General features: G+C 40.8%; 1 protein-coding gene across 1 annotated transcript; it reads right to left on the minus strand.

Annotated features, from left to right (window-relative positions):
* Positions 1-39: 39 nt before the first annotated feature.
* Positions 40-15619, minus strand: LOC129810691 (signal-transducing adaptor protein 2-like). Its single transcript, XM_055861460.1, has 13 exons — positions 15260-15619; positions 8809-8880; positions 8546-8665; positions 8407-8463; positions 7492-7649; positions 7209-7340; positions 6933-7002; positions 6237-6339; positions 5959-6057; positions 5543-5614; positions 5363-5437; positions 902-1045; positions 40-719 (listed from the first exon to the last, which is right to left on the minus strand). Exons 1-13 carry the CDS (start codon positions 15350-15352, stop codon positions 670-672), a joined length of 1245 nt encoding a protein of 414 aa, XP_055717435.1. The 5' UTR covers positions 15353-15619; the 3' UTR covers positions 40-669.
* Positions 15620-16021: the final 402 nt, after the last annotated feature.

The following is a 16021-nucleotide window of genomic DNA, read 5'->3' on the forward strand; positions in this document are numbered from 1 at the left end:
TCAGATCAACTCTGTTCTCACAAGAATAAACACAGGATATAATACCGGTGACTCCTTTTATTTCATTCAGGAGACATTGGCTTCATTGCCTTTGACAAAAGTCTGTTGTAGAATTGAGAGACAAATGTATAGCGATATCATTATAAATATAGAATACCGTAGCATGTCAAAAAACGACAAAGAAACAAAAACACTGACAGGTTTAGAATTGATACTGTAGGCCTATTGGATTACATAAAAAAATATCTTTAAAAATTACGTAGTTAGACTTTTTCAATAAATGTGCAAATATACAAAACAACCGTGGTGCGAATGTGACAATTAAATGCCGATTTACAGTCTGTTAAATTTGCTAGTGTCTGGTTTGGATGAAGCGATACTGGAAGGAGCAATCGATAAGTCATTCATCTCAGAGTCTGAGCATACACAGCCCAGCTGAGAAGGAACAGGGAGACCCAGGCACCCGGCCCAGGGGAGGAGGCGGCCAGAGTAGCCCAGAGCCTGAGTCTGACAGAGGGAAATACGGTCCATGTCTCTCTGTCTACCAGAGAAAGTGACATGTTTGGGCAGTAGTAGTAGAATGTTGAGTGTCCCCATTTTGTTGTGAAGCCATTGCTGTAGCAGGTTTTTCCACTTGCTGGTTGACTAAGCTGCCAGGAGAGGTTACTGTTATTGCGCCCGCCTCTTCTCCAACTTCAACTTGAGCTCCTCAGATATGGCTGAAAGGAACAAGAGTCAAGAAACCAGCATTTAACTTTGGAATGTTTTTGGTTTAATTTATATTTCAACAATACATACGCAACAAGTTCCCTGAGCGATTACCTCTCAATCATATTCCAGATGGATGGAACTCTTCTAAATGACGAGATAGTAAAAAAGGAAATCAAAATGGTTGACATACTCTGAGCCACAGCGTGTGGTGGGAGAGAAGTCACAGTGATGCTTCTCAACCTGGTGTCAGGGGTATCTGTGGAGGTCGAGTGGGAGGTATGAGGTGTACGAACAGAGGGCACCAGTGGTGGCATCAGGGCCTTCCTCTCAGGTCCTACAACACAAGGGAGAACAATTTCATTGACTGATTCCCAAAGGGAAGATTCAGTGGATAGCCTAAAAAATAAACACACAAGACAAAAACACCTCAGGGTGCCATGATAGGTATTTAAAAAAAAATATTTGCATGTCGACTGCCTTATAAAATGATACAATGCATTCGGAAAGTATTTAGACCCCTTGACTTTTTACACATTTTGTTACGTTACAGCCATATTCTAAAATGGATGACATGATGACATGTTAAATAGTTTCTCCCCTCATCAATTGACATTTTTGCAAATTTATACAAAATAAATAACATTTACATAAGTATTCAGACCCTTTACTCTGTACATTGTTGAAGCACCTTTGGCAGCGATTACAGCCTTGAGTATGACGCTTACAAGCGTGGCACACCTGTATTTGGAGAGTTCCTCCCATTCTTATCTGCAGATCCTCTCAAGCTCTGTCAGGTTGGATGGGGAGCGTCGCTGTACAGCTATTTTTCAGGTCCCTCTAGAGATGTTCGATTGGGTTCAAGTCCGCGCTCTGGCTGGGCCACTCAAGGACATTCAGAGATGTGTCCCGATGCCACTCCTGCGTTGTCTTGGCTGTGTGCTTAGGGTTGTTGTCCTGTTGGAAGTTGAACCTTGGCCCTGAGCAGGTTTTCATCAAGGGTCTCTGTACTTTGCTCCATTCATCTTTCCCTTGATCCTGATTAGTCTCCCAGTCCCTGCAGCTGAAAAACATCTCCACAGCATGATGCTGCAACCACACTTCACCGTAGGGATGGTGCCAGGTTTCCTCCAGACGTGACGCTTGGCATTCAGCCCAAATAGTTGAATCTTGGTTTCATCAGGCCAGAGAATCTTGTTCCTCATGGTCTGAGAGTCTTTGGGTGCCTTATGGCAAACTCCAAGCGGGCGGTCATGTGCCTAATTACTGAGGAGGGCTTCTGTCTGGCCACTACCATAAAGGCCTGATTGCTGGAGTGCAACATAGATTGTTGTCCTTCTGGAAGGTTCTCCCCTCTCCACAGAGGAACTCTGTCAGAGTGACCATAGGGTTCTTGTTCACCTCCCTGACCAAGGCCCTTCTCCCCCGATTGCTCAGTTTGGCTGGGTGGCCAGCTCTAGGAAGAGTCTTGGTGGTTCCAAACTTCTTCCACTGTGGTCTTGGGGACCTTCAATGCTGCAGAAATGTTTTGGTACCCTTGCCCAGATCTGTGCCTCGACACAATCCTGTCTTGGAGCTCTACAGACAATTTATTTCACCTCATGGCTTGGTTATCGCTCTGACATGCATTGTCAACTATGGGACCGTATATAGACCGGTGTATGCCTTTCCAAGTGATGTCTAATCAATTGACTTGACCACAGGTGTACTCCAATCAAGTTGTAGAAACATCAAGGATGATCAATAGAAACAGGATGCACCGGAGCTCAATTTCGAGTGTCATCGCAAAGGGTCTGAATACTTCTGTAAATAAGATCTGTTTTTCATTTTCAATACATTTGCAAACATAAAAAAAAACTGATTTCACTTTGGTATTATGGGGTATTGTGTGTAGATTGATGAGGGGAGAAAAATATATATTTAAACCATTTTCGAATAAGCCTTTAACGTATCAAAATGTGGAAAAAGTCAAGCGGTCTGAATACTTTCCAAATGCCCTGTATCTACTAAGACCATGAAAACAATGTTTTAAAAAAAATGTCTTTGCAAGACAGCAGAGGGCAAGCAAATAGGCTGCTCAACAGAGCTGAGCAGCACTTCACTTGGCAGAGATGTTTGAAGGGGCGTCTGACGGGGCATCACTAAAACAAAATGTTTCAAAACCTTGCTCCTCTAGATGTTTGTTTCAAGTACATAGTTCATTAAATATATTTCAGTTAATGGCTGAGGCAAGGTTATTATAGTTGTGATTTTATATTTGTCTTCATTTCTATTAGTTTATTTAAAAATTCAGTGTTCTGGACCTGTTAGTTGTTTAGCCCCTACTAGAGGCAGTTTAAGTGCAGCAGAGTAGAATTTACCTGTTTGTGTCATGTGACAGAAAGCAGTTTCAGAAGTGAAGCAATGTGTAAGATGTGACAGTAGTTACAATCCTTAAACATCCTTTATAAGCTTTGTATGACAATGTCTGTAAGTACATTTGTTTATTAACACATGACAAATGTTTCACATAATTACAGAAACATGAAAATTCAGTTAGCTAATGCAAAGTAGCTAACAGCTTCAACACTATTTCTCCCTGGGGACACCTAGCTGAGCAATATCAAGCATACAGTTGCATTCTAGCAATTTTATATTCGGCTCTAGATTGAGTACTCGTATTCCTTATTTCGTACATTTAGTGCAGTTATTGTGGAAGAAATTCTGTGCTCTATACCACTGTAACTGAAAACATGTACTTTTGTGTTTGTTGCAGTTTCACACTGATTCAAGTAAACTTCCAAAAAAGGCACCCTGCTTCTCACAGAGTTATATGAATGAGTGTTTAGCTAGATAAGGGCTACTGTACATTTAGCGAGTCCAATATATTCAGTTAGTTCAGATTTAGTCATTTTTATTTCGTTTCAGTTTGATAAAAACATTTCTATATTTAGTTTCAGTGTTAGAGACAGAAAGTAGCCTATGGATGGGAGGCTAGGACCATATATGTGTTGTAGGCTTATAGCAGGGCTCTCCAACCCTGTTCCTGGAGAGCTACTGTCCTATAGATTTCTGCCCCAAGCGCAGCCGAATCTAATAATTAGCTGGTTGATTAAGACGAATCGGGTTAGTTACAACTGGTGTTGAAGTGACAACCTACAGGAAGGTAGCTCTCCAGGAACAAGGATGGAGAGCCTTGGCCTATAGTTTGTTGATGCATGCACCATCTGAGCAGGGGGACGCAACCATTCTCTGCTTATTGCGAAACATCTCACTGGCAAATGTTTCTGGTCGGGGCGTGGCCACACTAGTCTGCTCACTGCCCCAACCAGAAATAAATAGCTAGCAAGATGTTTAGCTCTGGGGAACACCCTCAGTGGGGTGGGGGCAATAAGCAGACCAGAGTGGCCCTGATCAGAGAGAAAAGAAGAAAAAAAAGATGTATTGCTTTCTTTACAGTCTCTGCTTCGCATTTCTTTCCTGTTAGATAGTGATAGCAAAGATGAACATCTTGTCAATATAATAGCTCAAGTAACAGCTCTAACAATGAAAATACATGTCCTCAAAGATGGAGACCAGATCAGGTGGGACCATTCTAGCCAATGAGAGGGCAGATACACATGTGAACAGGCACAAATAAGTTGTTTTGTCCTTTGAGGAAAAACAACCTAAACATTACTCTATTTAACACTCATACACCTACTCATACACCTCCATGCAAACATGTCTGCTCATCTAGCAGGGAAAAATTTTGGGCAGATATAATCCTCTTGCTTCGCCTTATCCTCTCTGGTGATAGCTATCGAGTGATACACAAGCTAGGCCTATTTGAAACATTGCCATCTACTGGCAGCATTTACCTGCCAGAATCAGAAGCTCAAAAACCAAAATACAAAAAAGCTTGAAAACCTTATTTGATTTGCCAAAAAATGCAAAAAAAAAATAGCTGAGCAATTTGATGCTTTTTATTTTATAGTCAAAGAGAAGTTTCAGTATAGTTAACATTTTTTACAATTTTTATTTCAGTTTACCAGTGGTGTAAAGTACTTATGTAGTACTTCAAAGTATTTTTTACTTAAGTAGTTACTTTGGTTCTGCACTTTGTGTTTTACTTTATTCCAAAAGAAAATGATGTGCTTTTCACTCCATACTGACACCCAAAAGTACACATTACATTTTGAACGCTTAGCAGGACAGGAAAATGGTCTAATTTACACACTTATCAAGAGAACATCCCCTGGTCATCCCTACTGCCTCTGATCTGGCAGACTCACTGAACACATGCTTTGTTTGTAAAGTGGTGGAGTGTCCCTGGCTATCCTTATATAAAAAAGAAAAATGGTGCCGTCTTTAATTGAAGGAATTTGAAATGATTTATACTTTTACTTTTGAAACTTAAGTATATTTTAGCATTTACATTTACTTTGATACTTAAGTATATTTAAAGCACTTTAAAAAAAAACACTTTTACTCAAGTAGTATTTTGCTGGGTGACTTTCACTTTTTCTATTAAGGCATCTTTACTTTTACTCAAGTATGACAATTGGGTAATATTTCCACCACTGCAGTTTACTAAAAAGTATTTTCTCCAATTTTATTTTTTGTTTACTACAATAACCTTGGTCTGAAGTTGTTAGAGTAGTACGGTACCAGTAGTTAAGACAGTGGGACTCACTTGGCAGACGAAAGCGTGTGGGAGGAGTCTGAGAGGGGTGAGCAGGCTGCAAAGTAGTGTCTTTCTTTTCTTTCTCTGTAAAAGCACACAGACAAGAATAGCAACCGAGAGTGAGAAATTAAATCATACTTGAAGTGTGTTTGAAGACAAGAGGGGAGCGGGACAGAGGATAGTACTCACGGGTATCATTGAGGTCAAGGCTCACTCCTGTATCGGACTCAGGTTCTGGAGTTGGTACACGCCCTCTTGGACCTGGGATTAAAACACAATATTCCCTTTCTCTCTTCTTTAGCATAACTCATTGAATCTGTTCATTACTAAGGCAAAACATTAATTATTTGAAGCTTGAGATAGAAGTTGACAAGTAGATCTGGGATCAGATCCTTTCCCATTGTCTTACGTCAGATAGTCCATTTGCGTCATGTTAGACTCTATCTGTCTTGTCTACTTGTAAAAAATGTTGTTAGTGGCAACTACCTCTAATTCCTAATATGAATGAGAGCTATAAGTGGTCAAGTGCATTTGGTGACATTGTAAAGGTGTGGGTGTGTTTGTTAACAGGGTCAAGGAGGTCCCAGTAAGGGAGGTATGTATACCTGGTTTGGGAGGTAGAGCAGGGACTGACACAGGGTGCATGGGAGTACTGGGCACACACTGCAGACTCTCTCCATTCTCCTCATTTGCCTGAACAAACGCTGGGGAGACAGAGGGCATGAATGTTATGACCATGACTGATAAGCCAGAGCTATACTTAACTCAAGATGGACAATGAACAGAAACAGAGGGGAAAACAGGGAGAATGAGGAAGAATGTAAAAGAGAATGTAAGAGCGAATGAAAGAGCGCAGTAGTAAGTGCTGTGTGCTCAGTCTTACTGATGCTCTCTTCGTACGGTCCTTCCATAATGAAGGGTGTCAGAGTTCCATTAGTCTTGTCGACCAGACAGTTTATGACATCATGCAGTGTGGCACAGAAGATCTACAGGCAGAACCATCATTAACATTTTGCACACACCACCTCATACTGGAAATACAGTGAAACAGCTGAAAACAGTCAATATGGCCCATTTAGAGAAACATTTACCACGCACTCTGTGCCAGCAATCAGAGAAAAGTGCTCAGAGATTGGCTAAAGCAGAACGAAGCTATTATGCAGGTCATAACATCAAAAAGCACCAATAAATGTAAGATGTATTATCACAGTGATTGATTTGTCTGTTTTTCAGGAGAAAACAGGGGCAGGCAAAGACAATCTTATTGTTTGTCCTGTGACTACCAGCAGAATATTTCATCAATATCTTCCTTAACACTCCCTCACATTGGGTTAACCTGAGGTTCAATGCCTCTCTAGGGTCATAATGAGAATTCCCATTCATAACTTTAGAATGAGAAAAAGTGTAAGTTAACTGCCATAAAGAAAATAACTTTAAATTGATTATTTTATGTTCTATTATACAAATAAAACCTCTTTAAAGTATTGTGTTTAAAGTGTTGTGTGTGGCAGTGGACAAGCAGGTGTTCAGCAACAAGGAAGCAGGAATAATGATTCAGGAATCCCTTTGAAACACTCACTGGAGTATCTACATCGATGACGTATCCTCCGTCATGTTTCCTGGTCACGCGATAGTGTCTGAACACAGACCTGCCAGAAGAGAGAGTATCAATGAGTGGCACATTAATTAATTAGAAGAAATCTGTCACATGAACAAATAAGTACAGGCTTTCCTTCACTTGATTCAGCATGTGTTGCTTTCATGGACTATTAATCAAACTATCATGTGACGTGTATTTTCTTTGATTGAACTGGAGACAACACTGTCAGGAATTGAGGGGAATGGGGGAGCGTACCCATTGAGGTCCTGTCGAGTGGTGACAGCCAACGAGGCGCCATCCCTGCTAGGCCGAATCAGCAGGTTCCCACAGTCAGAGTGTCTCTCCAAAGTCATCTCTGCCTCAGTACGAGACACGGGCTGAAAACACCTGCACATAGAACATCCACATAACACATCTGAACAGTAGAAGAAAATTGGGCAAACAGAGCTAGCCAGACACCAGTAAACAGCCCAGCGTAAACCTCCGGCTACCAGCACTTTTGTCCCATAGATTTCTAATGTACATATAGGGCACTCACGCAGGCATGTCCCCTACGAGGCTGAGGTAAAGTTTGGAGCTGGATGCTGCAGCAGGGGTAGGGGACAGGGTCTTCAGTCTCTCCCTCTCGGCCTCTACCGTCTCTCTCATCATGTGGATCTGGCCTGGCAGCAGGTTGAGTGAGCTTGGCACTGAATGCTGGAGGGAGAGACAAGGAGTATTTACCATCATTTAGACCAAAGGCCATGAAACACTGGAAATGTTTGGGGCAATATTGACTAAGCTGTGTGCCATTATGCCATTGTTACCATTGCAGTTTCATCAAATTCCCCACAGACAGATAATTATATAACACCAATAAATATATGGCATGATATTATACTGTCTGCGCATGCCAGTGAGACAGACAGCTTGAGAGATGGGAAGCAAGCCAAGACGAAAGTGAAAAAAATAGGGTAGGAAAGAGAAAGATCAGGCTTAATTAAAATGCGCAATCATAAAAGTGTGATTTGGGGCCTCCCGAGTGACGCAGCGCTCTAAGGCACTGTATCGCTGTGTTGGAGCGTCATTACAGCCTGGGGTTGTTTCATCCGGCTTCCTGGTTAAGTGAGCGTGTTAAGAAGTGCGGCTTAGGACGCATAACTCGACCTTCACCTCTCCCGAGCACGTTGGGGGAGTTGCAGCGATGAGACAAGATCGTGATTGGATCGCAATTGGATATCACAAAATTGGGGAGAAAATGGGGCATAAAACAACAAGAATTTATAATAACTGACTTGATACATTTTATTATAATCCCTGCCAAGACTGGAGATAAGCAGGGCTTGATAAACTGGGCTTGAACCTGAGATAAAATAAATTATTCTCAGTTTACTTACCAGGTATTACCAGGAAAACTAGCCTACTGAGCCATATGTGGTATGATAGTGAATTAGCTGTATCATGTTTCACTAACCTCAACTACAGAGTAGATGAAACCTTTCCATAGTTCTCGAGCCTCTAGACTTGGGGCCTGTACAGTGAAGGAGAGAACCCATTAAACCATTAATAAAACAATCGTAACGCAAAACAAAAATAGTCATCCATGTCCTTACAGTGATTTTGATCTCCCCATCCTCCATGCGCAGGATGAGTCTGGCTGCCTCCAGGTTTCTGTCCCGACTGCAGTCATCCATCAAGGAGATGAGGCCACGGAGCTCTAGTTTCTCCACATACTGTTGAAAACACACACAGATGAGTATGCAGTGACAAATGAGTGGCCTACCATCCCAATACATCGACCACTGAGCTTTCCTCTATCTGATGTCCCACTTGTCCCATCGTAGGCCCCTTCTCTTGCCCATTCCAGTTAACTCACATAATTGTCATTGGTGTTGTTGTAGAAGAAAAGAATGTTTCCACACAAGCATGTCCATAGTCTCCGAGATGCCTAGAAAGACAGAGAGAGATGGCGGAAGACAGACAATGGCTATGACAGGCTGTATAACACCATAAAGATTTACAAGAATACTGCATGAGATGAACTATAGATAATGAATTCCAGTTTATGTCAGTATAGTTATGTGTAATGAGTTGTGTCATTTGAGTCACCAGTCTACACAAAGTGGCGCATAACATTATTGTTGAAAATCGTTCTCCCAGTGTAATTCATGTAAATCCTGTTGAACTGACTGACCGTGTCTAGTTCCCATCAAGCCTAACTTTGTGACAGGACTGGCTTGAATTATGAAGGCGGCTTTTGACCATTTTGGGGGATTCCTCATGAATTTCTCATTGGTAGGAAGATGTTTGGTCCATTTCAGAACTTGGGTACTATATTTAATATTATCTGAATCTTATTAATTAAAAAGGGTCAATTTGGGTGCAATCAATTAGCTACATTTCTCAGAGAAAATGTCAACAAAATAATGGCATTCCTGAAACAATCTTACCTGTTTCTAACTACAGAAACAATTTCATAACAATCTGAGATAGTGGGTAACCTCGCTTGCTGAAATGAAATGGAACGACTCTGGTAGTAGATAACAGAACAAAACAGGCTGAATGACAAATTAGGAAAACAACCACATATCATCACAGGATGCCAGTATTAGAGCCCCAACACTGTCCAGTCATGTCTGAAGCCCGGCCCATTGCTCTAAATCGGACAATACAGCAAATAATAATAAAGACCTGTCAATCATCTAATCTGTTACACCAGCCTGCTCCAAACTCAATGCCTTGTGGCAATAAGTAGTCTAACCAGTTCTGTCTCTGACATCCCGTGGCTCCTTCAGAGAAAACAAAGTCCAAAGAACCACCCAATTTACCAGAAACCATTTATAATGTGTGCTCCACCCATAGCACACATACTAGAGCCGGCATGCAGACATTCTCTGTGTTAGTTACCCAGGAATATTCCTGGGTAACTATCTCAAACAGTTAGACAATGTCTCAACTTTGGTGAATATGGCTTAAAAATGTTAAGGGGATTAAATTGTTGGTGCAAAGACTTCAGGGGAATCAAGACAACAAACGTTGATCGCACAAGACAACCCAACTTTAATTGTCCCATAAAACAAATTGTCAGCCATTTGGCTCAGAGGGATATTGTTGTGTTTTAATTGTTAAAAGTAGTCCTTGTGCAGAGTAGGGCTGGGAATTGCCAGGGACCTCACAATACAATATCACATTACTTAGGTGCCAATATGATATGTATTGCAATTCTCATGATTATATATGTATTGTGATTTGATAGTGATTTTACTGCAATTCGATGTTCTAAACATGTTGCTCACAATATATCTGCTGCAGTGGGACATGAGAAAACAAGTTTTGATCAGTCATGGAAATAAAAGTCCTGAAAACAAAATTGGCTTTCTAAAAGATGAGAACAAGCTATGAAGCAAAAATACTGGCGTTTTGGTGCAAGTAAAGGCAACTACCGCTAAAATAATATTGCTAGTCAAAACGATACAATATTTAAAAAATAATATTTTGATATCTACTATTTATTCCCCCTCCCTCCCATCACTAGCATAGAGTTCTATGGTTTGTTAAACTTTTAAAACAATGTTTTTTTTTTGGCATACATTTTAAGTGAAAAATCTAAGTATCAGTGCAATTTCGTAACCATGGAATTGCCCAACATCTCAACATGTAAGCTTTGTGTACCATGACGATAGGAAATATTACAGGAAACTCCAGGGAGTTTCCAGCTTGCTCAAGTAGTGGCCCAGGCTCATTCCACACATTAGTGAGATGTAAATCACTCATCTGGATCAGCCCTTCTTCCCCAGTCAACAACAATAGCCCCAAGGTTCGACAAAGTATATGTTGTCTGGTCTTTGGCATCCCAACGTAAGTAGCCTAGCAGGCAATAGGGCTGGGCGATACGGAAAAATATAATCTTATGGTATTTTTCAAATTTTTGACAACATTTTATGTTTTTGATTAATAAAAGTTCTACATTTTCTTTATGAATAGTGCGTGACCCTAGGGTGGCGACACATATTCTAAATTAATTCAAATGGGTCTTTCTCCATTCTTTATACTGTTCAATTCAACTTCAACCTAAAATAATTTCCTGCATTTCCATCAATTTCTGCATTTCCTGCACTCATTTGAGATAATTTCTACATTGCCACAATATGGACAAAAAAACAAGACCTTATTTTTAACAAATGTTACAATTGCGATTTAGATCAAAACACTTGGGTGAACTTTTGGAATCATGGAAATAGAATGTTTATTCTAGAATATAATGAATAGTGGGCACTTTGAATACAGTGTTGTTTGACATGACAACGAACGAAAATGCCATGAATGAGTTATTGTGACAGGGTAGGAACCAAAGTGATGTTCCACGTTTCCCAGAGGGCCCTACAAACTTTGGCTACATTAAATCTTTATTCAATAGCTAAGATATTCACCCTTCACCTAGTCCTCTTTGTTTTAGAAGATACTGTTGCATAAACAACATGCTGATGTAGGCCTCCACCAGCACTGGTATTAGGCTGTAATAGCTAGCTACGTTTGCTCTGACTCAGTACTTTTATTAGCTAGTTAGCATTAGTAGCTAACATGATTTAGCTTAACTTGCTAAGAAAATACAAACTAGCTGTTTGCAGATGTAAGAAACACAAACTAATATTGAAGTTATAGAACGCTTGTGGACTTCTATTAGATCAAAGTGGAAACAACATCGTTGTCATCAACATTGTTGCATATGCTGCATTGAACATGCAGACTAAACAAAAGGGTCTTGTGGTCAAGCAACAACAAATGCGTTCCTTGAGTGACAGGGGGTGGGACTAGGTCTGTGTGGAAAGCGGCATAGACAAAGAGAGAGAGCGGAGAGGAATGACTCAAGTAGTGAAGTAAACTATGCAAATGGACATTACCGCTACATTGTAAAATATGGTATACCGCCCAGCCCTAGCGGGCAATACACTCCTCACCCTCCGCATCCAGCGAGTATGTGTTTGACCAGATACAAGACTATTTTACAGTAAACAAAGTGACAAACTTTCAGCGCGCTTATAGGGAATGACATTCAACAAGCACAGCACTTAAATAAATTACTGATGATTGGCTGAGAGAAATTGATGCTGTTTTGTTAGACTTCAGTGCAGCTTTTGACATTATCAATCAGTCTGCAGCTGGAAAAATGTATGTGTTTTGGCTTTACACCCCTTGCTATATTGTGGATAAAAAGTTACCTGTCTAACAGATAGGGATGTTCTTTAATGGAAGCCTCAAACATAATCCAGGTAGAATCAGGAATCCCCCAGGGCAGCTGTCTAGGCACCTTACTTTTTTCAATCTTTACTAACAACATGCCACTGGCTTTGAGTAAAGCCAGTGTGTCTATGTATGCGGATGACTCAAATAAAGGTCGACCGATTAATCGGAATGGCCGATTAATTAGGACCGATTTCAAGTTTTCATAACAATCGGTAATCTGCATTTTTGGACACCGATTACGGCCAATTACATTGCACTCCACGAGGAGACTGCATGGCAGCTGACTACCTGTTATGCGAGTGCAGCAAGGAGCCAAGGTAAGGTGCTAGCTAGCATTATACATATCTTATAAAAAACAATCAATCTTAACATAATCACTAGTTAACTACACATGGTTGATGATATTACTAGTTTATCTAGCTTGTCCTGCATGGCATATAATCGATGCGGTGCCTGTTAATTTATCATTGAATCATAGCCTACTTCACCAAATGGTTATTTAACAAGCGCATTCGCGAAAAAAATCCCTGGTGCAACAACGTGTACCTAACCATAAACATCAACGCCTTTCTTAAAATCAATACACAAGTATATATTTTTAAACCTGCATATTTAGTTAATATTGCCTGCTAACATGAATTTATTTTAACTAGGGAAATTGTGTCACGTCTCTTGCGTTCTGTGCAACAGAGTCAGGCTATATGCAGCAGTTTGGGCCCCCTGGCTCATTGCGAACTGTGTGAAGACCTACTTCGCCAAACGGTGGATAATTTAACAAAAGCGCATTTGTGAAAAAAGCACAATCGTTGCACGAATGTACCTAACCATAAACATCAATGCCTTTCTTAAAATCAATACACAGAGGTATATTTTTTTTAACCTGCCTATTTAGTTAAAAGAAATCCAGGTTAGCAGGCAATATTAAACTAGGGAAATTGTGTCACTTCTCTTGCGTTAATTGCACGCACAGCCAGGGTATATGCAACAGCGTGAGCCGCCTGGCTCGTTGCGAACTAATTTGCCAGAATTTTACGTAGTTATGACATAACATTGAAGGTTGTGCAATGCAACCGGAATATTTAGACTTATGGATGCCACCCGTTAGATAAAATACAAAATGGTTCCGTATCACTGAAAGAATAAACGTTTTGTTTTCGAAATGATAGTTTCCGGATTTGACCATATTAATGACATAAGGCTCGTATTTCTGTGTTATTATTATGTTATAATTACGTCTATGATTTGATATTTGATAGAGCAGTCTGACAGCAGACTGGCTCTTAAGCATTCATTCAAACAGCAGCTCTCCCCTGTGCTTCAAGCATTGAGCTGTTTATGACTTCAAGCCTATCAACTCCCGAGATTAGGCTGGTGTAACTGATGTGAAATGGCTAGCTAGTTAGCAGGGTGCGCGCTACTAGCATTTCAATCGGTGACGTAACTCGCTCTGAGACCTTGAAGTAGTTGTTCCCCTTGCTCTGTAAGGGCCACGGCTTTTGTGGAGCGATGGGTAACGATGCTTCGAGGGTGGCTGTTATTGATGTGTTCCTGGTTCGAGCCCAGGTAGGGGCGAGGAGAGGGACGGAAGCTATACTGTTACACTGGCAATACTAAAGTGCCTATAAGAACATCCAATAGTCAAAGGTATATGAAATACAAGTGGTATAGAGAGATATAGTCCTATAATAACTAAAACCTAAAACTTCTTACCTGGGAATATTGAAGACTCATGTTAAAAGAAACCACCAGCTTTCATATGTTCTCATGTTCTGAGCAAGGAACTTAAACGTTAGCTTTCTTACATGGCACATATTGCACTTTTACTTTCTTCTCCAACACTTTGTTTTTGCATTATTTAAACCAAATTGAACATGTTTCATTATTTATTTGAGGCTAAAATGATTTTATTGATGTATTATATTAAGTTAAAATAAAAATGTTTATTCAGTATTGTTGCAATTGTCATTATTACAAATAAATAAAACATTTATTTTATTTAAATGGCAGATTAATCGGTGGGTTAACTGCCTGTTCAGGGGCAGAACGACATATTTGTACCTTGCCAGCTCGGGGATTTGAATTTGCAAACTTTCAGTTACTAGTCCAACGCTCTAGGCTACCCTACCGCCCCATGACCGATGGCTTTGTCCATTATACAGTCTTGTTTTGTTAAGCGCCTGGACGCTCGTTCTGAACGTTAACACGAGGGTGGGTATCCTTTCTGGAACGTTCCAACAGTAATATGTTCCAAAAACTTCGTATATAATTCAACGACCCTGGGTTTATAAGCGTGGATATAGACTGCTGGACTACGGGCTAGAAGGTCGAGTGTTCGAGACCTGCTTCATTACAATAACAAGCTTGACAACAAAGAACGCATACAAAAAGTTATATAGCGGCAGAATATGATACCGGTAAACCGTAGGGCATTTAGCCTCGGGGGATGCCTTGCTTGACCACACCCTCCCTCCTTCCTTGCTCCTGGCCTGCCCTGCCTCTTCCACCAATCCATTTGTTTTTATGGACTGAAAAGAGCAGAAGCTCTGAGCTGTCCGATCAGGTCCATTGTCGGTAGGGAGTGGGCTATTTCGTTATGTTTTTCACTCACCACGTTTATTCCGAAACATGTCTGTCCTCGTTCCCTACGGACAAACATTTAAGAAAAAGTTACGTGGTGATTTGATGCCTATTCGGTAGCTACTTTTCTAGGTGAATTGATGCCGTTTTTGGAACAGATTCCTGTTGAAACGTTCCAAAGGTTATACCCACCCCTAAATGTTAAATTACTACTCACTTATAGGGTTAGTGTTCCCACAGGACCATATATCCAGGTTGTTAACGGAAAACACACAAGTGCCACCTGTGCTAATTAGCTAGCTAGCATGATGGAACACCTGTGTGTAAGCGTAACTGGGTAGGAAGTGTTTGGAAGTTTAGTTTGTAGGCACACAGCCATATGGATCTGTGCAAACATGCTACAGGAAGTATATTTGATTATTTCGTGGTGTCTTAATCGACACCGGAAGCCTGTCTGACCCCAGTGTATTGAATTACTACTACATAATGAAGCAACATCCTTATACCTTGTCTTCGAATGACCTTTTTTCCAGGAATCCTTCGTAGTAGCAGTGTGGAAGCTGTTCGCGCTGTCGCCCAGCTCGCTTGGTCGCCGCCATCAGTGCCGAGTGCGACGAAGAGTTTACGCACGGGGACAGTGATTCCCCGCTCTCCTGGTTAAGTGGTTTAACAACACCTGGGTGGACTTATGGCTTGAAGTGAGAAAAAAAATGTATAACATAAGAAATCGACAGTCCCTGTCAGAGAAAAGCCACGAGGATTGGTTAGTCGTCCAGCTATAATTTGGAGAAGCTTTTGTTATGTGCTTAAGTATCATCTGGCGTTCCTCTCTTGACTGGAAACAATTGCTCTCTCTGTAGAATTGTCCGTAGAGTACTACAGGTGCCACTTGAGGCATGTGTCTGTCGCCAAAACACGCCCACTGCTGGCAAAACGCTCATCATTGGTCTATTTCACATTGGGCCATACCCATTTTTCCAGACGAGGAAGCGCACAGACGTTTTTACAAAAAGTTTCGGTGAGTGCAGGAAAGAACCGTAATAAAAAAAAAAGTTTCTCACTATAGTTTAAGTTTTAATTAGGCTACTTATTTAGTCTACTAAGCTCAACGCGTACAATATATCATACGCCTGTGTTAACCTCAGACCTTATTTTCAGCGTTTATTCCAAAACCCCATTCTTTCCCCATTCATGTTCCCCATAGGGATGGCTGAACGAACCAGAGGTAACTCATTTCCGTGTTTTAGAACTAGGCTACAAGCTGGCGA

The sequence above is a fragment of the Salvelinus fontinalis genome, chromosome 14 (assembly GCF_029448725.1).
Source record: "Salvelinus fontinalis isolate EN_2023a chromosome 14, ASM2944872v1, whole genome shotgun sequence".
In the NCBI taxonomy this organism is placed as follows: Eukaryota; Metazoa; Chordata; class Actinopteri; order Salmoniformes; family Salmonidae; genus Salvelinus; species Salvelinus fontinalis.